This window comes from Lytechinus variegatus, chromosome 2, assembly GCF_018143015.1.
Source record: "Lytechinus variegatus isolate NC3 chromosome 2, Lvar_3.0, whole genome shotgun sequence".
Classification (NCBI taxonomy): domain Eukaryota; kingdom Metazoa; phylum Echinodermata; class Echinoidea; order Temnopleuroida; family Toxopneustidae; genus Lytechinus; species Lytechinus variegatus.
This window is the reverse complement of record NC_054741.1, coordinates 6,235,119-6,262,777: the sequence shown is the minus strand read 5'-3', so window position 1 is coordinate 6,262,777 and position 27,659 is coordinate 6,235,119. Positions and strand designations below refer to the sequence as shown.

At 35.7% G+C, this 27,659-nt stretch overlaps 2 protein-coding genes across 3 annotated transcripts in view; one reads left to right on the top strand and one right to left on the bottom strand.

Annotated features, from left to right (window-relative positions):
• The first annotated feature begins 9,173 nt into the window (after nucleotides 1-9,173).
• Nucleotides 9,174-14,203, top strand: LOC121407162 (transcriptional adapter 1-like). The gene is made up of 2 exons (XM_041598107.1): nucleotides 9,174-9,247; nucleotides 10,845-14,203. Exon 2 carries the CDS (start codon nucleotides 10,872-10,874, stop codon nucleotides 11,883-11,885), a length of 1,014 nt encoding a protein of 337 aa, XP_041454041.1. The 5' UTR covers nucleotides 9,174-9,247; nucleotides 10,845-10,871; the 3' UTR covers nucleotides 11,886-14,203.
• A 2,120-nt stretch (nucleotides 14,204-16,323) lies between these two features.
• LOC121407161 (splicing factor 3B subunit 3-like) overlaps nucleotides 16,324-27,659 on the bottom strand; it is a 33,973-nt gene continuing 22,637 nt past the window's right edge. For both annotated transcript variants that reach the window (XM_041598105.1, XM_041598106.1), the window contains exons 15-26: nucleotides 26,259-26,402; nucleotides 25,769-25,891; nucleotides 24,485-24,639; nucleotides 23,245-23,419; nucleotides 22,001-22,206; nucleotides 21,120-21,276; nucleotides 20,331-20,456; nucleotides 19,764-19,976; nucleotides 19,137-19,379; nucleotides 18,385-18,489; nucleotides 17,344-17,439; nucleotides 16,324-16,827 (exon numbers count right to left, since the gene is read on the bottom strand). In XM_041598105.1, coding sequence (XP_041454039.1) covers nucleotides 16,783-16,827; nucleotides 17,344-17,439; nucleotides 18,385-18,489; nucleotides 19,137-19,379; nucleotides 19,764-19,976; nucleotides 20,331-20,456; nucleotides 21,120-21,276; nucleotides 22,001-22,206; nucleotides 23,245-23,419; nucleotides 24,485-24,639; nucleotides 25,769-25,891; nucleotides 26,259-26,402 — 1,788 coding nt within the window. In that variant the 3' untranslated portion in view covers nucleotides 16,324-16,782. The remainder of the gene's footprint in view (nucleotides 16,828-17,343; nucleotides 17,440-18,384; nucleotides 18,490-19,136; nucleotides 19,380-19,763; nucleotides 19,977-20,330; nucleotides 20,457-21,119; nucleotides 21,277-22,000; nucleotides 22,207-23,244; nucleotides 23,420-24,484; nucleotides 24,640-25,768; nucleotides 25,892-26,258; nucleotides 26,403-27,659) is intronic.

Below are 27,659 nucleotides of genomic sequence, written 5' to 3'. Positions count from 1 at the left end.
GTAATTATTACAAATGTTAATATAATGAGCAGAACAAATTTCCATGTGAACAATAAAATAAAACTAAAATTGAAATGAAAACTAGTTTCCTAACTTTTTAGAGGTGAGATATTTAGACGATGGTTATCGGGTATAGGGATGTCTTATGAAATGATTATGCCATTACAGGCCACAACTTCAAACAAAAAACTTGGAAATATCACGATGATTAAAATGAAAAGGAAAATATTGCGAAAAGGACAGAGTTTGAACAATCTTTAAAACTATGCAGAGATGATGTAATTACCCTATAAAATGAATAAAATTGTAGAGATATGTCGGAAATGTTGTTGTCCTATCGTATAAGTGTTTCATTAATGACATTGATCATATATATACACTTAACTGTTTTGAAGTATTAAAAAAAAGATGAAAAGAATATGTCACTCGCTTCCACACACACCGCTAACATCCACGCCAGTGAATGTCAGGATGGTTCGGTTCATGATCAAAGTTATATTATTAAAGTTAATGAAATCATACAGTTCATATACGGAGCCGTTAATGATAATAAGAAACATTGCGGTCATAGACTTAATTGTGCACAATATTATGTACACAGTAACATATGAATAATGAGAATCTGAAATGATTGATATTCACAATAAATAAAAAAAAAATATGTATACTTAAAAATCGAGATAAAATGAATTAGAAACAAAAAAAAATATTATATCATGATTGACTGCAAAAGCGGAAAGACCGCAGAGGAACTTTTCGTTTTTAGAATGCAAAATAATAGGCAAAATAAAACATTTTGAGTGCATTAAATTATGAATTCACGCGTTATTATTTGAACATTAATCAATTAATATTTTTTCTTTTAAGTACATTTCTCTTCACAAGGTGCGTATTGATTATCTCTAATGAAAATACTATTACTGGCGGGCAATGCTTGCATATATTGCCTACTTGGATGTGGAAGTTATATATCCATGTTCTGCATGACACAAGTCATGTCCAGTCCTCCTGGCAGTGGTTGAGAATGGGGCTAATAGCTCCATGGGTCAAGGGTTTAACCCCTAGCTCAAACTACAAGGTCTGAAGTAGATGAAATGAACATTTGTATTATGATTTATTGGTCTATGGTCATACCGTGGACCATATATTGGACAAAATAAAGACGTCCAGATCTATAGACGAATGACTTTCCTCTATATGGATATTGCCATCCTCCAAGATGGTTGGATCATCTGGCACAAACTTACAATAATGTGAACAATATATGGATTAATATTTTCATTGAACAATCCATCATGCTTTCTCTCTCTCTGGCTCTCCATCCTCTAAACACATGTATGTGTGTATTTTATACGGTGAACCCAGCTGGGTTCACCCAGGGATATAACCCCGGGATGCGCGGATATAACTTTCGCGCGTAACGTGACTGTCAGTGGTGGCGGGAACTATCTCACTGGGAAACTCTGAGGGAATATGCTTTCGCGCAGGCTTCTGTACATTAATATTGTGATATATATCATGGCGACGAATTGTCCACCAGTAGCATGAATGACCAGCAGAACACGTGGATGTTTGTGAGTATACCTTTTCCCTATAAATTGTATTCGTCCCGAAGGAAAAGTAAATTTTAATATTATAACCACATACAATATATACATGCATGTGTTTTCGAAACATACGTCAACATAATAATTTAATTTTCACATGATTGGCGTCTCATAAATTAAAGCAGCTCGTTTATTAGGCCTGTTGCCTAATAAATCCTGTAAATTGCCATTGTAAATAAGAGTAAATACAATTGAATGAATGAATGAATGAATATGCGCGAGCAGTATGATATCAGGAGGATTCATCATTTTGATGTTTTTGAGCGTTGGTCCCTTTTCCATGAAGGCGGGGGGGGGGGGGGGGCGGGGAGTCAACATAAACTTTATTCAACTCAGTGGCGTGCATATGGAGAACTTAGCCTTGGGGCGCTTGCTCCTGACTAAAAAAATCACGACCAAGAAAAAAAGAAATTGAAAAGAGAGAAAGGTGAAATACATTTTCTGAATATGTCAAAATTTATCATAATACTTATGTCAGAATTTTTGCTTGCACGCTGACAACTTTTCATAAATGTTGTCTAATAAGCCATGATCCTTTTCACTTTTTATATTTTACCCCTCATATGATTCCAATTAGTGTATATACATGTTTTTATATATATATATATATATGTTGTCTCAATGCAATCTGTAGTTTTATGCTGAATTCCTTTCAATATTTTTACACTCTTATATTGTTTGTCCTCTTAAAATTGTATGCGTGCACCAGAATTGTGTGTTATGATGACAGTTTCCAATAATTACATATTCATTTTGAATCATTGTACCTATTGTACACTGTTCTATATGTGTTTACTTTTTTATTTGTATATATGGACCCATGAAAGAACAGTATAGTCATGTAGACTAAACTGAAAATGGGCTATCCATCCGTTTTGCATTTTTTTAATATACGGAAAATAAATACTTTACTATAGTATAATATCCAGCCCTTACAAAAAAATGGCTCATTATGCCACTTATTCAATTCAATTAAAGGGGTACTCCAGCCGGGCTGAAAATAATATAATTTAAAGAGATAAATAAAAATCAGGCAAACAATACATTGGATCCGAATGGGATAAGGAATAGTTTCGGCATTTTAAAGATTTGAATTATTTTGGTGAAACAGTTCTAGGCATGTCTTTATGAATATTCAGTGAGCAAGGTGAAGTCATATCTCCACTTGTTCTTTTGTATTTAATTATATGAAATTAGCTTTTTACATTCTTTTTCAAGCAAGAACTGAAAAAAAATGCATTGACAACATATTAAGTGCATCAGATATTCATTGCTTCAACTGATTTCATTAAAAGGGAAACACATCATTTACACGTATTGATTTAATGTAATAACGTTTAAAAAAAGACAATGGGGATGTGACATCATCAGCCCACCTAATGAATATTAAACGTGCAGATAACTATTTTCACAAAATATTGATAAAACTTGAAATTCAATCGCTTCGTTATTCCTAATCCGATTTTGATTAAATTTTCAGCATTTTGCTCTGTGAATTATACTCTATTCATTTAGATGTAAATATTGTTCAGATTGGAGTACCCATTGAAAAATGAATTGAGAATTAAAAATGATTTATATTCACAATAGTAAATGATCAAGAAGAGAGATAAAATGTGTGCAATTGAAAATATAGATAAAAATGAATAAAAACGAATATGTTTGCTTAATACTATAAACGAGGAGAAGGCATAGAATACAGAGAAGCCTTATTGGTGCTGCCACCAAAAGAACAAAATAATGAATCTATATCAAATGTATTGGCATGAGGCTATGCTCAATGTGGAGAAAAGCTTACTTGTCAATTTTCTTGTTCAAAGTTTATCTAAACATAAAATTTCATATTTTATTCATTTTTGCATATTTTTTTTCGAAATCGTGTAAATGAGCAATGGAAATAGATTAGCCATCTGTACTTCACCTAGTCCAATGACCTTCTATTTGGACCAGATTTCAGTTGCTCTTGTTTGTCCAGACCAGTCGGGAGGGAATGTCAGTTAAACAAAACAAAAACAATGGCGTTGGTGTTATATTTATTACACTTTGCTTCATTTAATTGCTAATTTAAAAACTGCATATTTAATTTCAGAATAGTTATTGCTGGTCAAATTGGTTGTTGTCATTATCTAGGATGCCTTATGAAATAATTATAATCCACCACAGGCCACAACAGGCTTATATAAATACGTGGAAATAGCAGGATGATTAAAATAAAAATAAAAATTTATAGGACAGATTTTAAACTTATATTAAAAAATGATGCAGTCACCATTATATATTGGATACTTTGCAAAGATAATTATATGGGAAATATTGTCCAAACGTAATGTGTCATTAACGGGTTGATTTGATCAATGTAATCTCATCATACACTCTTGATTGCCTTGCAGTATGGGATAGGACTTTTTTTTGTAAAAAATATCATCCGCCTCCACAAAGATGACAGGGTATGACACCACCGCTTACATTCACGCCAGTGTGTCTATACTTTGATTGTTTGTCTATCTGTTTTATATTGGACAAAACGAAGTGTTTAGATCTACACTAGAATAAACAGAAGTTTAATGACTTTCTCTATCAATATTACCATAGAGCTATTAACAGATATTACCACACTCCAAGCTCCAAGAGTTGGAGCACAAACTTACAATGAAATGCCAACATATGGATTGAATCAATCACGCATCTCTCACTTTCTCTATCCTCTTTCACATACATGCGTGTATTCTCAACGGATGTGTCCATGGCGAAACCAAGGATATACAATAACTCAAAATTTCGCCCTTATAGTGTAACTGCCATAAGTGGTGGCGGGAGTTACCCAATGAAAAAATAAACTGAGGAATTTCAATATGCTTTTGCGCCAGCGTCTGTACATGACTCTCATGGCGATGACAATTTAATGTATACGAACACTGTTAGAAAAAATAAAAGAAGTTCCTGCAGCAGAGTCTCGAGAACACCTGTAATCTTACCGAATTGCGTAATAATCATTCTGTAAATTCATAAAACAAGTATTTTTCTGCAATTTAACAGAACAGGTCTGTTTAAAAAGGGGGAAAAGGGTGTTTTATTCAAGGAAATTTGTAAGATTCCATACATCAAATACCAATTTCCTGTAAGATTACGCAATTCGGTAAGATGTTCTCGAGACTCTGCTGCAGGAACTTCTTCTATTTTTTCTAACAGTGAATTCTAGACCTGTACAAATATAGAATGCATGACCAGCGGAGCGCATTGATGCTTGAGAATATACCTATATATATATATCCTATAGACCTAATATTGTATTAATTTAAGGGAAATCCTTCCTGAAACAAATATATTTGCATACTATAAGCATACGAATAGAGGTTCTCTAAACAAACGTCAAGAAATAAATGTAATTTTCACATGACTGCGTCTCTGCATTTAATCAAAACAGCTCTTCCGTTAGGCCTGTCCTGAACATTTTCATTGTACATGAAAATAGATAAATGATTGAATAAATAAGTAAATCAATTATTTAATGATTTAAAAATCATTTTTATTATTTTTTTTTCTTGAAAACAAAGCTTGCGTAATATTTTCAATGAATACGGATGCAGTACCATGATCATTATAATAGGTGGAATCGTGTTTATGGTATTTTAGAGCCTTATGCAGTTGGGCCCCTTTTCCTCGAAGTTTGGTGGGGGAGCTCAACTTAAAGCTTTATCATTTCAGTGGCGCACAGATGCCCCCCCCCCCTACTTGGGGCGCTTTACCCCCCACCCCAAAAGAAATTAAAATCACGATTAAGAATGAAAAAATAGAGAAGTGTCAAATTTATTATTTGAGTATTATGCCAACATTTATCACAATATCGTAAATTTATTTTGAAATGTTGAAATCTTTTTCATAAATATACCCGAAAAGCTATACAGCTCCCTCATTTATTATTATTATTATTTTTTTTTGGGGGGGGGGTCATTACGCCACTGATTTAATTCAATTCAGGCGAGGTTTATTGAAAAAAAAAACCCTGCTACAACCACCATAGTGCCAGAATTATTTAGATGTTGGCGGAAATTGCTTTAAAAGTTTTAGTTGGTAAGCTTAATATTTCTTCATGCGAGAGATACACAAGAAATCGAAATGATTTGTGAAATGAGGAGACAGCTCAGAAGGCAGCAGAAATAGCCTTATTATGGGGCTGCCACCAAAAGAACAAAATAATAAACCGATACCAAAAGTCTTGACATGAGGCTATGTTCCATGTGCAGAAAGTCGACTTCTCGTGCATCAATTTCCTTCGTTTAAAGTTTGTTTTAACATGAAATTTCATACTCTATTCATTTTTTTACATGTTTAGTCGATATCATGTAAATGAGATAGGGAAATAATCATGATTAGCTAATTTCTATACTTCACCCAGACCAATGACCTTCTGTTTATATCGGGGCCAGACTTCATAGTCTACGTACAGTTGTTTGTCCAGACCAAATTGGTGGGAATGTCAGATAAAAAACAATAAACAATGGTGTTGGTGGAAAAATGAATTAAAGTATATGATACATTGATTCATTTCATTGTTAATTCATTAACTATATTACTTGCAGAATAGAAAATGCTGGCCATGTTGGTCGATGCCATTATCATATCCAATCCAATGTATGAATATACAGACTATTTGATGACCTATCTGGGGAGTGAGCGCCCTTCGGCCGCTCGTAAAAAGGGACATTAAATCGGGACGGTTTCTAGTGATTCAGCAATGGTTTACGACCGTTGTCAAAATTTGAGAGGAATTGAAGTTCTCTGACCTTCGCCATTGGCTCAACGATGTATGAAAAATCTCAAATATATCCTTTTTCCAACTTTTTTACAACTACCCCCTTTCACCCTGACGAGATAAAAACGAGTGATTTTGGCCAAGTAGAAAATTAGTCGAATTGGAGGCCATTCGTGACATTGATGAGTTAATAACGAGAGAGTATGGAGAGATTTTGGCCGGGGATCTCATAGTGTGAGCGCGATTCGCGCGCTCACTAATGCCACGGTCACATTTGTTCTACGGCGGCCGTACGGCGAGTCGAAAACAGCCGTTTTATCAATTTTGATTCAAACTACCTATATGTAGTTGGACAAAAAATGTTAAAACGGCTGTTTTCGACTCGCCGTAAGACCGCCGTAGAACAAATGTGACCATGGCATTAGTGACTCAAGTTTTTGCTGCTGCCCCCCCCCCCATGCTGTGACCAACGGTACGCCACTGAAAATATTAATTGCACAATGCAGTGCATAGCAATTTGAGTGAATGACCTTTTTGTACAATGCCTAGAGATTATTCACTGAGATCAACGAGGAACTTTTGAAATCCATGCAGGACGGTGATACGGATCATGCAAAGTGGTCTGTTTTGTCCATATATATACCTGGGTCCCAATTACCAAGCCAATGAGGTAAAACGGACTTTCACACAAAAATTCTCTGAGCTCCATTTTCAAGAAAACTATTAATTGGGATCAGAAGAAAATGAAAAAGGGCCTTTGTACGTTTTACCCAATCCTACCCTGCGCGTTGCCCCAAACTTTGAAACTTTTTATATGACAGCGATATGACGAGCCAAAGTTAGGTAATCAGTCAACCCCACTTTCCACTTTTGTCTTCAGGGCTGTAACTGCAGGTCCCTTTTCGATCTGGCTATACCGCGCGCCTCGCGGTTGCATCTCGTGCAGGATCACAAACATTGCCCAGATTGAATGTTCCATTTTCAGGACAAAATACATGAAATCTAAAAAAAAAAATATCTCACATAGCTAGGGCTGGTACTGCTTTAGGTCTACCCCTTCAAAGAAACAAACAAAAATCAATTTTGAGCGGCTGATCGGGGGAAATAATTCCATAATGGGTGAAACCAAATTTAGGGCACCACGAGTAGTCTGTCGGCAAATTTATTTCATACGTGGCGGATCTAGTGGGCGGGATGAATGCCCCGGCCCTGCAAATCAGGAAAAGGGAGAATAAGGGAAAGGGATACAGGAGATCAAACAAAAACAGGGGAAAGGGAAATAACAAAAAAAAAATGAAAGAGGGGATCTTTGCAAGATACAATTAGCTTTTACGCTTAGTTTTCTTAGCATGCTTGATGAACACATTTAAGGGGATTTTTTTCTTAATTGGGTAAACAGGGGCACTTTTTTTAGATTAAAAAAATGGGGGCATTGCCCTGCCGCCCCCACGAGGATCGCCACCCCGCCCTGTGCTGCATGTGCAATATATGCCAAGCTGTTTCGAACTAGGTGAACATTATAAGATTATCGGGTTTTTTTTTCTTTTTTCTAGCTCCCCTCTTTTTTTTTTTGGGGGGGGGGGTGGCCGGGTGCATGGGGGATGAAAAATGCACTTTGCCCCTTCTTTTGCCCGACCCTGCAGACTTTCGTTATGGACTAAATGTATCTGATTCTGTTAATTGTTTTGTTGATCATCTCCCGCGCGGTGGGAACTTGGCAAAACAACTTTCCGTCACCGTACTGTCACTCTCTAATTCTAATCCAATTAAACTGGCGCACATAAAGACAAATTGGCCATGCAGTGGGGGCTTATATTTTCATGCAGTTGCTGCCTTATTAATTTGCTTTCTTTTTTTTTTGGGGGGGGGGGCTGCGGGGTACGTAATTTGATTATTGAAACAGTGAGTCATTATCTTTCAGTTTGGAAAAAGGTAAAAAAAAAAGTTCACAGGAAAGATGAGTCACCACCTCTCCTGTCCTGAATGATACGCTTTTACGCTTTTAATCATGAAGATATGCTTTTCGAAGAAATTCAAGAGCAAGTTGATAAGAAATAAATAATTCTGACAAAAGATTGGTTTACTATATTAATTTGGTTTTGATCCTTTTATATTTGCGGGTATATTTGCAAATACCAAGCAAAATATAGCTAGTCATCATGTAATGTGGTCATGCAAAATTTAGTCATCATATAATGTGGAGCGTTGTGGCCAGGGGATTAGTCTTCGAACTTTGAAACAGAGGGTCGTGGGTTCGAATCCCACTATCCCAGCCATGGCGTCATTACCTTCGGCAATAAAAAAGCCAGGGTAATAATATCCAATGAAGCGCATAAGGACGCTTTTGGCAGTGATATAAGCATGTTGGTATTATTATTATTTAATATGTTTTATAATTTTGTTATGTTAATTGTGTCTCTTTCTTTATACATTTAGTTCATTATTGTTATTATTTTTTAATGTGCTTGTTTATCTATTTATTCATCAATCAATCTATCTATCTATCGATCTGTCTGTCTGTCTGTCTGTCTGCATGTCCGTCCGTCGATCCGTCCGTCGATCCGTCCGTCCGTCCGTCTATCTATCTATCTATCTATCCCTATCTATCTATCTATATATCTATCTATCTATCTATCTAATCTATTCATTTCTTTCTTTCTCCGAGTTCTTTCTTTCTTTCTTTCTTAATTAATCTTCGTTGTTTTTTTTTTGGATGGGTGTGGGCCGGTGTGGGTTCCTATCTAGGCCTACGGTACCCTGGGCATTAACCCACAAAAAAGTGTGGCAGTGGAAGTTACTTTATTTCCATTTTCGATTGGCAATATTACATACACTATACCAGGTATGATGGTACGTAAACTGCATTGACTGACTGTCAGTTTCTCTGGTAAAGTATTCTATATTTACCGTATTTCTGTTAGAATGATTATTTTTGCCATTGATTTCCTGACTAAGAAGTAAAAGCAGGTCCTCTGTATTATTTTCGTGGGACATTATTTTCTTGAAAGATAGAACCGGGCTTTTAAATACTCTACTGACATGACTGAGCTGAAATGCCGCTGCGCTGAGCTTAGAAGATTTAGAATAGGCGCATAGCCTAGATGGTATTATTAGAACTAGAAGTTATCGGTACCGTACGTACGCGTACCGTACCGGTGGCCTGCCGTATCCGTACGGCGCCGTTTACATAGTGACCTACCGGTACTGTAGCCTATATATAGTCTGTACTACTAGGCCTGGCCGCCTTGCCTAGTGTAGCTTGGACTGGAGCGTCGGGCGCTAATGCAGTTTCACACCGGCCGAATCACGTCACAAATTATATTAAATTTAATTAAAGAAAAATGACATTCAAATCACTTTTTTATTTATTTTAATTTACGATGGACATTGATGGATATTCGTATTGTCGCTTCGGTGAAAAACAAAGAAAACAAGATGCAGTAGATCCAGAGATGCCAAGTTCAAAGACCAGCTATGCGTGAGATTTTCTGTGAATCTGAGTGAGATCACAGACATTGTGTACAATGTATATGGGGATAGGCTGTGATAGTTGCGTGAGCGTGAGACAGAGATTTGAGGGGATGAACAAGAGTCCAAAATACTTGGTAGCTCTGTAGATCTAGCCAGTAATTTTCCCCCGTCCTTATATTTTTTTTCTTTTTTTATTGATTTCTTGTTTAAAAATGAAATTAATATTATTTTGTAGGAATGTCGGAAATGATATGATGGGGGGACCTAAAGCTATGGCATGCACTTTGTTTACAAATGATAAAAACTAGATGCCAATTTTAATATTTGAGCACATCATCTTTTACTAATTTTTGGTAAATATTCTAAAGATCCTTATTCCAAAAAGAAAATATTACGAACCTCACTATAATGAAAATCCGGCCGTGTTTTTCGAACACCTTGATTTCTATGCGCGATGAAGAAGGGGTCAAGGCTAAAGCTACGCACTCAATTTATCATGCAAATCAAAATAGTATTTCCTGTGCCATAATTTTTAAAGTATGCTCATATTATTACAGGATAATACGAAATTAAAGCTAGTATTACCCCAGAATTCCAAAGAGCTGTGGGTTTTCTCTGCATTTAGAGATTTACTGCAGCCTATATGACCTTTTCGTCTCATAACCAGTTGGTCTTATACCCCTTTAATTAATTTTGCCCAATTAATACAGAGTCCAATGGGACCAAATGTTATAAGGACTGAATGACTTTTGGACCAACTGATTATTAGACAAAATGGTGAGCGGACGAAATGGCAGTGTGACTATGTGGATAAGGAAGAACTGACGATAGACCAAATAATAGTAGACGAGTTGGGGATTGGATGAATTGACATTAGACCAATTTAAAATAAACCCTCACAAAGTGCTCTGCGATGTTGCATGAAGTCACAAATTTCACAAGAAATTCTTAACAACACAAGTGGCCTTACCAAAAAATTCAAGTTAAGTCCTCTCTTTATTTTCTGTATACAGGGGGATTGGATATGCCAAGAAAACACCATGGCAATGAATGCAGTGAATGCAGAGCTGAAGCAAGCCAGGAAAAAATTAGAGGAGGCGCTTGGTGATAACCTTCCTGCTTACTGGATGGTGATGAAACAGTGGTATCGTCAGAAAGTAGACAAAGATGAATTTGACAATGAAGCCATACGATTGCTGACAGAGAGGAATGTCCACCTGCACAATGAGTTTATGGTTGCTATCTTTACAAAGTGCCAAACTGCCAACTTCATCCTAGACTCCAATGCAGGTAAAGGAGCAACTTCCGCTGTTACGCCACCAACTCCAGCACCAAGCAAAGTGGCGAAGAAGACAAAGAGCACCAAGAAGAAGAAAGCTGTTGTGAGAGCCACTTTTGAGAATCGCTTCATGCCCAGTGATCCTATGCAGTATCTACCAATCGAAGTGTCGAAGCCTGTAGCCAACGATAAAGTTGATTTCTGTACCAAGGCAGCTTGCCTACCAGATGCTGAAATGCTTCATGGAAGAGTGTTTGTGACGACCTGGGAATGGGGCCTGGAGGGTGTCACAGATTCCACTGTTCCTCTTATCCTCCATGCTATCCAACACACCCTCAAAAGTATTATCAGTGCAATGCTTTCAAGACAGTCTGCCTACGAGATCCGGGATGGGTGCTTCAAGCATGCCAATGGTCAATATTTCACTGAAACAACGCCGCAAGCAAGAGAAAGAGAAAACAAGGCTGATGTCCAGTCTTCTACGGACTCGCCAAGCTCTAATATCGTAAGTAAGCTCGGAGTGGATGAAGTCGAGCAGAAGGCCGTTTATAGACTCGCTACCGGTGGCATGGCCCCCATGAACAAGACGCTAACATTAGAAGATTTACTGGATGCCATGATGGTCAATGGTAGACTGCTGGCCTCTCATACAGTTTCTTCATTAGCAATAGAAAGGGTTCTGTGTAGTCTTTGGCATCCCGATCAATATCAACTTGACCAGGATGAGAAATTCAGGCAACAACTTGCAAAACCGTTTTCCATGGACAGACGGTAGCATTGAGCAACCAATAATTGTTTTGTTTTGGAGATAACTTGAACTAGACAGATTATATTTAATTCAGTGAAAATTTGAATTCAGTTTTGTCTCACTGAACTTGTATAGTGGGATGATTGGGATCACTGGGATGAGATGTAGGAGTGAGATACTGGAGTCCATATGTTACAAATATGTAATCCTAAGACATCTCTTGAATGCAGATTTAGAAGTAAGTTTAATTTTTAGGTCACTGGTTACCTTACATGTATAGCTGCCTGAATGGATCGCCACATGCTCAGAAAATGAAACACTGAGACTATATGAACATGAAGCATGAGCAAAACCCTTTCTTATCTGCCATCCATTTCTTATCTTTCCAAGGCTTCTTTTCAGAAAGGCAGCTACATGTACATCCAGACTGCCTCTGAAATCATAAGTATGTCTGATCACCTCCACCAACAGCTATTATATTGTATTTGTGTATTTTCTTGGGTTAGGGCCAAGTCATGCCAGAAATTTTTCACGTCTCTTGTCTACGAAATGATGCTTTGAGTAGGCCATATTACTGGTAACTATGAAGCTCATCAAGCAAATCTTTGCCAGAAAGTTTTCAAAAGATACTTGGTCCCTCAGCATGAACTTCGCTATTGTGCTTGTTTAATAAAGCCGTTTGTACATGTACATGTAAGTTTCAAATGGCTTAATGCATGATCGTTGACCCTTTCTACTAAATGCTGCATCCCAATGTAGCAAACCTTACATATGAATGCGTAAAGTCGTTCATAACTTTATGAACAGCTTTATGGAACAGTATCACCTGGGACGGCTGATTCAGTCTTATCTTGGATGTCATGAAATGCTAATTCTGATATATTTTTATGAAAAGGTAATTGTGTTGCCTCTTCCTGGGTGTTCAATGTACGTATGTATGTTTGATTAGTTATCACTTTCATGATTATTTAAAAAGCAGATGTTGGACTTTTTGTTTCATGAAAGTAAAACTATATGATATGCTGAATTAACACTGGTCAAGTATGTGTGTGTGAGTCACATGTTGAATGGTGTACTAATGGGGGGGGGGGGCAATCACCCCCAAGGAATAAAATTGAGTTCATTTCTGATTGTAATTGACTCCTGATTTTAGCTGAATGAAATTATTTCTAGGTACACATATTTTTGTTTTTGTAGATTTTAACCTGAAATCTCTCAATTCTCAGAAGAAGTAGCAGCTACATGTATGTCTATTGTCTGTCAGCTTTAAATTTGAGACTTCATTTGTAAAGGATATTGGTTTGCCTCTTGTCTATCTTATTGTATGAACATTGATTTCAAATATTTAAAAAAGATCAATATGGAAGTGACAACTACGCTTTTATATGACTTCATTATAATTTTTTTTATTAACTGCAGTGAGAATATCAACAAGATCATGTAAGAAGATATATTTTGTTTCCCTCAAGTCAGGTAATCCCTTATGGAACAAAAACATATAGTCACTCTGTAACAGAATGTGAAAATCAGTGAAATATCCAATTTCACAGTGTTCATGAATATCAAAAATTTCCATACATGTTGTGATAGATTGCAAAATGCAGAGAGAACCTGCAACTGTTTGCAGCTTTTGTAGTTATATTCTCCTGATGAAAAAAATCCAACTATTCATTTTTAATTCAAATACAATACAATTCAACAATAATGTAGTATGAATAGATGAGGCACAGGAAATGCACATTCTTTGTATGACAAACTCAAGTACGTACATGTAGTCTTATGTCCCCATTTAAATAAGGCCGAAAAATGTTTGGCAAAAACAGCTCCCTTTTTTGGTTTTAGTGAGTTAAATGCTAATATTTATTTTCTTCTTGGGTAGAAAGGCAATTTGTCCAAACTTTCAAGACATTGGTGTTGAAAAGAAAATTTGTTGGTATGGGCGCTCCCAACACCCTGTGCATGCATTTTTTAGGTCTTTGATAGATGGAAGCAATTTGGGTAATATTGCAGTGAATTGATGAAGTACATACATGGCATATACATGTTTTGTTTTATCCTTCATAGATGCAATTTCTCAGATAAAAACTAGGTTTTCCCTTTCCAACGTTCATTTTTTTTTTATTCCAAAGAAATCTGTTTTATTGGGTGTGTAGGAAAATGCCAACTCTAGTTGATTTTCTCAATTTATTGATCCATGCAAATAGACATCCCTGTATGTAATTGTGTAGTAGTGTAAATTATGGTGAGTTCCTTCTTAGGAATAGGTAATTTAACATGCATGTAAGCAGTATTCATATGTACCTGCATGGAATAATGCAGTTTTCATAATAAAATTTATGAACTTATCATTATGTTGTCTCTGAATTTGTTTACATGTTTACCCCCTTCCCCCCCCAAAAAAAAAAATCACAAACTCAAAAGTGATGAAAGAAGCAATCATAGGTATTTATATTCTTCCATGGTTTAAACTGCTGATTTTGCCCTAAACTTCAAACAAACCTAATGTCACAGACAAATACACGAATATTGCTTTTGCGAAGAGAAATTATATTAAGGGGTACACCAGGTTAAAATTATTTTGTGATTTGAACAAAGATAATTAACACTGAAAATTACATCAAAGTATGTCAGTTTTCCATTATTTCATTAGAGCAGTTCTATGCCTGTCCTTGTGCTTATGCAACGAGCAAGCTGATGTCATCCACTCACTTATTCTTTTGTATTTTATAACATGTTTCTTTTTCAAATATTTTCTTCGAAAGTGACAAGTAGGAATGACTGCTGATTTTACCGTGAAAGATATTCATTTCTGAATCTTATTTTTTACAATATCACACAAAGTCATTTGTGAAAAAATTAATGATTTCATGTTATGAGAAAGAGGAAAGTGGGGACATGACATCAGCCATCTTTCATGTATTGCATATTCTTGATAGCATGCATGAACAAAATATTGCCAAACTTGTTCTTTATCAGATATTGATGGAATTATCAGTGTTTTGCTAATTAAATTTTCTCTTCTTTTTTTAGCTATTATAATTTTCAGTCTGGTGTACCCCTTGATTGTGTTATTTGTCATGTTGACTAATACCATGTGCTGGTTTATTTGGAGAAAACACAACCATTAGAAAGCATGCCATTCATTGTTGCTCTTTATTGCAAAAATAAGTTCCACGAAACGCTATTCCTGTTTTATCTAAGTATATGAAATTTAAAATGTCCTTTTCCCCCCTCATAATGTAAAAGAATGTTTGATTTTCCCCCTGAATATATGGGATTGCCGTGTGGTAACTTATTGTGATTCATCAAGATGCTTCCATAATGCTGGATCTGCAAAATAATTAAATATTCTATATTTCATATAATACAATACAAAAGAAATAGTGAAACAACTCTTAATTTGCATATCACTTAAATTTTCAGCATTATGCTTGTTTGATTTTCTCTTTTTCTTCAAAATCCACTTGCTGTTGAGGTGGACTTGCCCTTTAAGATCCACCCAAACACAGACTAGTAACAAATTCCGAACACACTGTAATCAAATGAGGCCCAACACCAGTTTATAAAGGGGCAAGACAACCTTTAGATGATGTCATAATAAACTTAGGACCTCTTTTTTTTAAACTCTTCTCTATTTTTCCTTATCATTTTTCTATTACTTGAAATTTCATAGGTGGTCAGCCACCCCCTTCCTGTAGGGTTGCCCCTGTCTATAATACTACATGCAATTGGGAACACTAGTTTACAGCATGCAGCTGGGGATGTGCAAATGTGAAATTTGTACATGTAAGACAAATGAACAGTAAGGTCACACATTTTTGGCAATTTCCTTACGTCCTCTCGTGCCATCCACATTCTAATTATAGCCACCCAAGTGGTTGAAAAGTATACCAAATAATTTTCTATCACACATTCCCCATACCAAAACTTATTTCTCCTCACATTACCACACAACCTCATTAAATCATTACACAACCTTTTATGCAGTTTTGTAGGAAAAATTTATTTCAAATTTCTTTGAAAACCAATATTTACAATTTTACATGATCATACAAATTTAATTTTCACATTTTGTACAGAATGAGGAATGAAGTTGACCTTTCAACCTCCGAGTCATTAATAATTGTGTCGATCTTGATTTTTATATGTAACCATGCTTTCGCTGGTTATTCACTAGGGTCATTTTGGTTTAATACCGCAAACAAATCTTTGTGTTTAACCTTTTATACCATCAGTAAAACAAAAGGCCATGACTTTCTACCCTCTCCAACTCTGTTATCATCTAATAAATATATTGAATACCAAGATCTTGGCTAATGGCAAATAAATGTTCATCAGGAAGAACTCAAATCATAGCTATAATTGATTCACTCATTAAATGCAGGGCTTTATCATCACTTGAGCTCAGTCCAATGATGAATTAAGACAATAAAAATTGTAAATGGGCAATTCTATAAAAAAAGACTGGTGACCTTTCAAAGTCTACAAAGCCTGTTATGCCGGGTAATGTTACATGGCCATCATCTCCAAAGACTTCAAACCCAGCCTAGTACTTCAATGACTCGTGTTTCAGGCAGAACAGCGAAGAAATCATTGTCAGGGACATGTAACATGATGTGGATTCCAAAGTTTCCTCAACAAAAGTTGGCAGGTATGCTTTTGATCACTGATGACACATAGCGTAGGCCTGTCTGATCATGATTGGCTTCAAATGTTGTCAGCAGGTGTCAGACCTCGAAATCAATCCTTCTTTATGGATCACCTTCACTGTCATACAACTGCTAAAGCTGAACTAACTGGAGATAGAGTTGTATGGCTTTTACATAATGGAGATATGAATCCCAGACAGGCAGATCTAATGTTCACTTAAAAGTTTGCAATGATTCAATTGCTCAGAGTCTGTAGATTTAGTAAGGTCCAATACTTAGAAGGCAAATCTCGTTCTGATGTCTTCCAGCTTTTTCGAAACCTGCAAAAAAGAAGGAAAATATTTAAGAGAAGTGTGTTTAACGATTTCACAAGTCAGGTACTAGTATACAATAATCATCAAATAGAGTAGCATATAAAAGAAAAGATCAAATCTACAGCCCAGGTTTATTTCGCCCTCCCTATTTCTGTTAAAACTGAACGAAAATCAGTGATTGAACACGGTTGTTTATAATGCAATTGAAATTGACATTCAATGGTAGGTATTGGAATTACCAAAATAATATTCTGCCGAGAGTTATATGAACTTCACACAGAAATGCATGTGTGGTTCTACACACAATGGTTGACCCAACCATTACAACACTTGGACATATTCTGAATGTCTGGGCATTAAGGAAGCAATCCTTTGCAGTTGACAATTGTTCCCCTATAATGTTCCTAAATATCATAGGTAGAATTAGAAAGTTATCTCCCTCAAACTGTGTGCTATTTCTTTCATGTCTATCCTGATTTGACATATATTTATCTTTGATGATTACAAAGGGATAATACTCACTTCACTGGGATTCCTATCTAGTTCTTCAGCAACAGTCCTCTGCTTGGATAGATCCATAGAATTGTACTGTTCACACAGATCACCATCAATCACGTTCTAATCAAAACAAACAAAATAACAGATTGTCTGGATTAGTATCTGGGACCAGTTTTCATGAAGACTTACAAAACTATTGTTCCATGGATACCTTTATTAATGATTGGATGCTGAGCCATGTAGGTGTCATAATGGCTAATTTATACACTTGGAACTCTTGATCATATCACTATTTGTTCATGGAGACTTTCAAAAACAATTTTTTTATGTTAAGTAGAACAACATGTGGGTAGTAAAAGTAGCCTGATTCAATCTTATTGCTAAAAACATGGATGAGTTTTAATGCAATACTGGGTAGAACAGGTGAACAACTGATCAACCAGGGGAGGTGTTTCACAAAAATTTCAGTATGACTCAGAATCACACTTATGTCTAGGTGCGTGCCTTTAAAAAAAGCATGACCACAGTGGTCAGATCATGCCAAGAGAACATGCACTTCTGCATATTGATCAATAAGACTGCGAATTGCATATAATGTACGCGTCGGCATTTAAGTTTAACTCTATACTTGAATCTTTGTAAACACCCCCTCCCTCCTGCTGTACTTTCTGATTAGCACATATTAGTGTGGTCATTTGGCAGTGTTTGGTTCAAGACTGTCACAGGCATATAAGAAATAATGAATGAGACAGTGAAACTACAGACAGAGACTGCGACAGAAGCAATTTCGTTTTTGATTTACTTTTTGCAATCAATGAGGTTCTCATAAATTGTTGCTATGCCAGGCAATCGTATCAAAGTTATATGACAGTCGGTTTTGGAGTTCAAATGAAACTTATCTGCACATGCTCAGATTGTACCAATAAAGTGATTTTTGAGCTCTTTTCAGCCTCCCAGACATGAGACATTTACCATCAAGACAAAACACACAATCACTGTCTCAATACCAGACACCAAACACTGGTATTTGGGTTTCTTGAGGGATGAAATTTTTTTTTAACTTACCTTGACAGGATAGTAGTATGATCTGTAGGAGAGATGGTCTCTTCCACAAAGTGGGGCATACTCTGATCTCATGTGCATTTCAAGATGCTGAAAGAAATCATGGTCCTGAAGAAAAATAACAATTACAAAATAATTGCATTAAAAAAGAAACCATCTGAAACCAAATGTACAAAAACGTTTATAACATAAATTAACATAACTATGATCAATACTGTAAACATACATTAGACTATTCAGGAAAATACAGAAGTATTTGGTGATAATCTAAATTTGCACCAGTATAAGAACAAATCTGAATGTCAATGAATGGCACACGGCAGAATTCAAGTAACCAACGTAATAGGGAGGAGGATGACAGTGTCAGGTTATTGATATGCAGAAATGCACATTTCTAGTTTCATATTTTCTCAAGAAATATTGTCACAAAACACAGATATGACATTAATGTAACATTTCCTTATTTCAATGCAATATAAAGTGAAATGCCCTAAGTGCATTTAAGAAACAGCTAACTAAAAGAAGTATATAGCGGCAGAAGTATATAGCGGCAGCGATTGCATGAATGGCCTGCACGTCTATAGCCTCCTTGAGGCGTTTAAGTGCAGTATTCACAAGACAAGACAAGACAAGATCCCAAAACCTGTTCCAAATAACTCAGGATGAGACTGAAACACAAAATCATATGACCAAACATACGGTAGAGTGAATGGATGGGACTGTTTAGAGGGGGAAGGGGCAGCATACAGCCTTACCTCATGTGAGGTGAATGGTACCAGAACACCAATGGCTCCAGATAGAGTGGTATAGACAACAGATTCTGATCCTCCAGGAATGAGAGTAGCCTTCTGTAACGACAGGACTGTCTCACCAATGAAGAAACTTGAGATGACGTCAGTCTTCTGGGATGCTCCGTTTAACAAACCACGATCCCAGAGTGCCTTCACCCCTGTAGGGTCTTCATCTACATTGTCATTGATGCTTGCAGGTAACCTCAGCTACGGAGGAATAAATGAAAACAAACATGATATCAATATTACACATAGGCCATATTTGGAAAACCACAACATACAAGTGTCTTTACGATGCTTACAAGAAACGTCTGCTTGGGAACAAACATGTTATTCCACTTTCCACCTAGGCTTCAGTCAGTAGTTATAGAATTAAAAAGAAAATTGAAATTGCATAAATCATGCCTCGAGCAACATGCGTACTGATTTTCAACGTAACTGGGCGACGGCCGAGATGCCCCCCCCACTCCACCTTACCCTAGTCAAATGATATGCTTCATGATGGCTAACTACTACATTTCAGTGGACTGAACGAGTATCAAAAATTAAAAATTTGCACATTGAAATTACCCAAACTTTCAAATCACTCACCACAGTGACGTTTCCAAACTTATCAGCACACATGACTGTGTCATGGTCGAGGAGGCACGTGGCTGTTATCCATCGAGGGTTACTATCATCAGCAAAGATAACCATCTGATTCTCTTGCCTCTTATACTTGAGAAAGTGGAGACTCTCCTGAACATCGCTTACAATGATACGGTTACCGGTCGTCATGATGTTTGTGATGAAGTTTGGAATGTGCTGTAAATGTACAAGAAAATTACACTTTTACATGAAATATATATATATATAACTGCTGAATTGACCAACAAAACTTGAGACTTCTACTCTCACATCCTCACAAATTCATATTTCCATGGGCCATATTCTAACTAATGGAATTTAAAACAGATTCAAATTTCCATGGCTCCTCATAGGAAAAAAAAATGTTCATTTTGAATCATGGTCATCTGAGTGCCGTCATAATTGACCTCTCATACAAAAAGAAATGGAGAAGTATTTTGAAATCGGATACTGACAGCACCATGAAATGGAATACTTGCATCTATTTTCAAAGTCAGTAGTAACATCATTTAATCTGGTTTTGAAGATTACCTTATTTTCACATTTTCTGAGTAATTTCTTCTTGCCCAGATCATATATCCTGAGAAGTCTTCCTATTCCGATGAGGACCCTTCCTTGGAATGAAGCGATGGCTGATGGTACATCGTCCACAAGTGTCTGAAATTAATATGAAATGAAATGAACAACTCTACTATGGAAAAAAAGTGACATGGAGGCTTGCGCCCTCAAAATGCTCAGAAGAGCCCTGGGAAATGCTAAGAAGAGCCCCAGAAAATTCCTATTCATTGCAATGTTAATAGCTTATCCCCATTGCAGATTTAGGCAGTACGTTGTGAAAAAGGAGCCTCAAAAATAATAATTTTTTGCCTGGTATATACCATGCAATTATCACTCTAATGTAAATCAAACCTCAAACACCAGCAAGGGCCTGTTGTATCAACCACCTAGGTTTTAACCCTAATAATCCAGCATACTGTGGAATATATCTGTAATATGAAACGATTAAAATCATCTAATTTCAAGTTAAATATGATTGAAAAAACAAAGAAATACATGGGAATCTTCAAAAACATAACATACTTAGAAAACACTTTGATACCGCTTTTTTAAATCCATGTATCTGCATAACTCTCATTAAAATGTGCTATATAATGCCTGCTTCAATTCAGATAGTGATGCATATGATTAAACAAGAATCATGAGCCAAAACTATCTGTTTAGATCACTTGATAAATAATCAAATACCAATCACTTCCTTTCAACATAACAGAGATTGCCATCCTACCAGGCTAATGATAAGAAGTCAAGAATGAGCATTACCTTGTGTAGGAATTCCAGTTTCTTTCCTTCTTCTGTGAGTAGGTATGTATGTATAGCACCTCCAGAGCAGGTCCTGGGACTCAATGTCACATCTTTAGCTGTACCTACTAAGACATGTGTCTCATCCTCACGATTGGCAAACTTCACTACTGCAAGGCTGGATATAGTAGAGGAGCAAAGAACAATAAACAATGTTATACTCCTATTTTACCACCATTTTCAAACAAATCTATTACTATTTTGGTGTATTGTATTCTTTCAGTAGTTGGAATCTTGGAATTCAGCATTTTGAATAGGAGCAATCTATGGCTAATGTCCAATTTTTGAAAGTGCAATGATATATGTAGTGTAGTGAAAACGCCAATCAACTTTCTTCCAATGATCAGAGTAACACTCAGTAAAGGGTGAAAGGGAAAAGATAATGATTTATCAGTAGAACGAGCAATGAGGTCCCAGGAAAACTTGTTTAAATGAGGTTTATCACTTTGAAAGACAGACACTGTATTTATGCATGGTCTTAGAGTACATTGTTGTCAAGAGTTGACCAATCTCAGTATTATGTATATGGGTGACCACATAAGGATGAAACTTGAGAAAAAGTATTATGAAACAAACTAATTCCTGACAATATGACTATTCCTTATTTTATTAACAAAAAAACTTTCATATCATTTTGGTTCTGACTTTTTATCACCTACTCATCAGCTGAAAAAAATAACTTCATTTGTTTTGGAGGTATTAAAAAAAAGACTTATTTTGATGTTTTATAGAAAATATCCTTTAATTTACAAATATTCAAAGTCATAATGAACATTATAAACAAACTAGACTTGGAGTTAAGCTAAACATTGTCTCAATAACAATACAGAATGATTGTCTACCTGAATGCTGCTTCATTCTGTTCTAGCTCCACCATATCTAGAGTCTGTCCTTGTACCGGGTTAAGAAGCCTGATCGTAGATGCCCACATCCCTGATCCAGCCTTAGGGGAGCTGAAGGTGGACTCTGGCAACTCCTCCTGGAGAAAAGCTTCAGCCATCTCAGCTGCTAGCTCCTTCTCTTCCTCTCCTGCTGCTTCAACCATTTCCTAAGGAATAATAATAAATACAATTATAAAGTGAACATCTCTATCTGGATAAGAATATTTTCCTATGATTATTTCTAACAAATTATGTACAATGCTATCTATTATGCTTGAAAATCAGACATATTAACATCATTGACATTCATTAAAATCTTTTCTAAATATGCTAGCCACAGCTCAGAGTAATATTGTCTTCAAACAGTTATCAGTGGATTGACAGATATGTATATAACATCATTGCTGTGGATACCATGGGGGGGGGGGATCATTATGAATTCAATGCCCTTTTTAAGAAAAGGGCTGGGCATTTGTTTTAGAAATATAGTCAGAAATTGTAGGGCATGCTTAGGGCTATTATTATGGGAGCTAATAAAGTAACATTTCAAAATATTTCCTAGGTCTTTCATTCAAGCCTTTTACGTGGTCACCTAGCTTTTGTGTATTTCTGTCTTTACTTCTCAAGCATTACATGCAAGAGTTGAATTCTAGGTAGTATTTAATTGTCAAATCTTCAGATAACACTAGAGTGAAACTGATACGTAAAGACTATCCAAGGTAGACAAGAAATGCAGTCTTTTTGACCAGGTCGGTTTCATGAAGAGGTTTCTGCAAACATGTTTCAATGGGAGATACTATTCAAGGCAAACAAACACTTGCGGTCATATAGCAATATGGCTCTTTTATACAGGTGGCCGCTGAAGTAAAATTGACTGTATTTTTTTTACGGGTTTATATGTAGATGCAGTTCCTTTTCTGTGATTCAAAACATTGCCCACTTTCCACCCAGTCTTCTCTGCATGTTTTCATGGTAACATATAGCTCATCTCTTTACTCAAGGAACAATAGCTGAATCAGTTTTTTCCTCCATTGTAGCACGATGAAAGAGCACACCGAACATAAGAAACATACAATATCAACAAAATTTTGAGATTTTCAACATCCCATCGTTAAGAAGATTTAGACCATGGGCTAAGATTAATCTGACTGTAGAATACAACCACTAACTGTAAATACAATACACATGTACTGATGAAGACTTACCTCAGCCATCTGTTGTTTTCTCTGTGCTTTGGTAGCATCTGTGTATGTATTATGATCTGATTCTATCACAACAATGTTGTTATTCTCAAGGTGAGTGGCAAACTTTCTAGGCGTGAATTTCAGTTGCGTTGATACCTGGTTAAACACAGCTCCTAGCTTCTCCAAGGCCAAGATCCTAGGTTGGAAAAATGAATGGTGAATTAGGTCAAGCTGTCATTATTAGAGTAAGAAATAACTATTTTTTGCCACAATGAGGGATTGCCAAGTTTTAGGGGCTATTTTTTGTGCAACTAGAAATTATGCTGTAAAAACATTTTGTAAGTAGGAAATTGATCTTATAAACTTACTTATATTGAGTATTGTTTGAGGCAGACTTTGAGGCAATTTTAGAAAAGATGGTTACCCCAAACCATTCCACTTTGAAAAATAAAGAGGTGATTTTGGCTTGAAAAAAGGCTGAATTTCCTGTTGCCCTGATGTATATCCTATGCTGGACATTATTCAATTCACCATCAATATTATCAAGGCCAATATTCTACAAAGTTATGGCATTTTAACTTTTTTGTTGCATATATAAAAGAGAGCTAATAACAGAATGAACAACTCCCATCTTATGGCAGACACAGCTCAGAGTAATATTGTCATCAAACAGTTATCAGTGGATTGACAGATATGTATATAACATCATTGCTGTGGATACAATGGGTAAAGTGATGATCACAGTTTTTTTATTCATAACATTCTTCAAAGACATGGTAATAACTATTTCATTCACCAAAGAAGGAAATATGACTACATGGTGAATGGGAGAAGGCACCTGTTGGAAAATATCTTGCTCAAATCCCAGCCCTACCATAAATAAGTGTTGGTATAAATCTCAGTTCATAGAAACCTCAAGAAGTTGTCCCTGTATTTGCTACACAAGAGTTTTCCATGATACCAGGAAGAGCATAGAATTTACAGAATTACACAGAAAACTAAAAATTTCTGGCAAAAATATTTCAATTACAAAAAAAAAAACCCAGTAAAAATCAAAACATAGGTATCATTACCGTGTACTTTCATTACCTAGCATGTGTTTGCCAATCTCCATATCTGCATGAAAACTTTTTCTAAGATTTTGACTACATGTATTCACTAAATATCACCGAATAACACCGAGTTCAATGCTTATAACACAGAAGAACATAAAATTGGCATTTTAGAAAACGGATAACCCGGGTCTCTATGTTACACATACCTAAGCGTGTTTGTGGAGATGGCAACAATTCCTTCAGGACACTGCTCTGAGGCGAATCCAGAAGCAAACTCCAAGGTTTCATACGACAGTGGTGTGAGATGAAACCGAGACTGATACCAATAACTCAACCAAGATCTACTTGACATAGCAAGAACCTGGATGAGGAAAAAAATATATTCATCATTTACACAACTCAGCACTTACAAAGGATTAATTATCAAGGCGCTCGTTTTTCAGACTTCTCTCTGTTTTTTAATGTATTACATGAAAATTACTGTCAGGTCATTCTAACAATAAAAAAATTCTTGTCTCAATCCTATTTTGGCTGGTTGCTGTTGCTTCACATTCTTGCACAATTTCTGTAAAATTAGTAATGACAATAACATTTTACATCCTCGAGGCTAGATGGATTTTCAGCTACATGTAGTCAAAATGCATGCCTCCATTATTGCCAGACCAAAAATATACTACACATTTATCCTCCAAAATTTTCAAGTGATGACCTCCATGGGCTCTGACCTTTGAACTTGTGACCCCAAATGTAATCAGATCATCCTCACTCTAATATGACTGAAGTAAGTTTGAAATTGGTACTTCAAAAAAATGTTCTTTATCACAAGAGATTTTCCCATATGACCACTGTGAAATTTAACCTCATGAACCCTAAATTAGTTTCTTATAGTTACTAATAAATAAGATGTTTTGGTTTGTGCTTTGTAGGAGTTTGTCATTTTTCGCGTTGTTTCTGAGCTCAATATTTTTTAAAGATTAATGAAGACATTAATATCAGGACCACATTCGTGATAAAGCTCATCAATTTTAGTGTACAAATTCAATGGGATAGGAGGCATCAAAATAAATGTTGCAGAGGCAAAGAGGCATTATTTTGTCACAATACATTATAAGCAATAACACTGGCAAGTAGAAACTATTCATTAACATTCTAATCTAATGTTAGCCACAGCTCAGAGTAATATTGTCATCAAACAGTTTTCAGTGGATTGACAGATATATACAAATAACATCATTGCTGTGGATTAAATGTGAGAAGTGATTATCATGGTGAATTCAATACAAATTTTCAGGACAGGGCAAGGAACTTTTGAAAGCATAATCTGATATTACATGTGGTTAGGGTTTTCTCTCAATAGGCTAACATTACCAACAACTTTCCACTTCACTAGACCTGCTATTGCAATTTAGATATCATATTCACAATTCCTGTGCTTTCGTTCAAGCAAAATAACGAAGCATACTAAAATAATATTGAAGTTATGTACTTACAGCTTCTGATCCTTGCATGTTAATCCTGAAGAGTTTAACTGGTCTTGAACCAAGGTATCTTGTTCTTGTATCTGAAAGATCTCCAGTCACCGAGTCTAATACCATCCTTAGTAATACACCATTCTGAATACAAATACAAACATAATATACATAACTTATAGTTACTGAGATATTCAGAAAGGGGACATTGGGTCCACATCATTCAAAATTCTATCAATAAAATAAAATCAATGAAAAGAACAGCATTTGAATGAAAATTACATTTCCATCACAGTTGGCACAGCAAAATGATTTTGTTTAAAATAAATATCAAAAACATTTTTAAATCATTTCAAACAATTTATAGACACAAAGAAGACAGAAAGTTTTGAAATTTTTAATCACATTTGCTCATAAATGATTAAAAATTATTTCAAAATGGTTCAAATATTATTAGACAAATTCTAATTTTTTTTTTTTATATGACAATGCTGGATTTGAAGCTTCTTACCTGGAGACCAATGTTGAGGAAGAGTCCCCCTGAGCTACCCCTCTCACCAGTATCTTCCCTGGCTTCAGTACCTCCCATCTCAATGATACATAGAGCTTCTGCAGGGGCTGGTAGAGCTTGCATACTCAGAGGTTGAAGACAGTCCTGTCAAATACAGTTATTTTAAGGATTAGCCGAGTGTTTCACGTATAATTTTGTCAGTGATTTTCACCGACTAATTTACTCTCAGCCAATTGGATCTAAGGATTTTAAGTAGCTTATAACAATAGAGCAATACATATGAAAATATGTATTGTTTTTCTACACCAGTGTTTTAATATAGAAGATATGCTTTATACCAGTCATATTAGCAAACCGGACTCCATACTGACCACATATATTACGTTTTTTTTCAGTGACATACAATTAATTGGGTTGGAGTCACGTTTGTTGGTTTTACATATCATGCTGCTCATGGTGATCCCTTCCACTGTATATCAGAAACATTCACAATTTGGCACATCAATCGATTTAAAATAAAAGACCTGCAGTGATAATCACATGTGGTAAATTTGAATATGTGGTAATCCTTTAAGAAACTTGAAGCCTATCCTAAGTTGGCTATCTTTCCCAGAGGTATTGCTCACAATACCAGTTTATTACTACATTGTACAATTGCATCTGTCAAAAAACTATTTATAGTGTGGATGCTATGAAATAAAAACTTAATTTTCAGTGGATATATTTTGGGATTTTACACATATTGATTTATATTGATCAGGCAGCTAATCAAATTAAGAGTAACAGTATTTTTTTTAGATAAACTCATTAATCAAGAATGGAACAGGTTGAAAATATCAGGACAAATTCTGTGTTTGTAACATTGTGATATGCAATCAATAAACCTGGAAAACAAAATATTCTTTTTCAAGAATAATAAGGATGAAGAAGATTAAACAGTCACTACACTTTGGTAAAATTGAGATATTAGATGATACAACATAATTTACATTTGAAAGCTTTTTACTACAGCATTATTATCCCCTAAATATCCCGGGGTATTTTGATTCTTGTCATTCCCGGGGGGGGGGGGGCATTATGGCCCCCCCTTAAGATCTCGGCCGCCGATCGCGCGAGCGACGCAAAAATTTGCACGCTGGTAGTGTGCGATGTAATCTACAAGGCTGTATGGTAAAATTTTCCAAAATAATGAGATTTTATTTTATATGAATTAATTATGCTAATTTATGCATAAATCATACTTTTTGCTCTAATTCACTAAATAAAGCTCCTAGAATGCTAATTTTTGGTAAAAATTTTCTTTGTAGCATTCTTAACAATCGTAATTCAAAAAAACTTTGGTTTGGAAATAAATTTCTTATGTATTTTATTGTTTTATGAATTTCTTTGTTTTTTTACTTT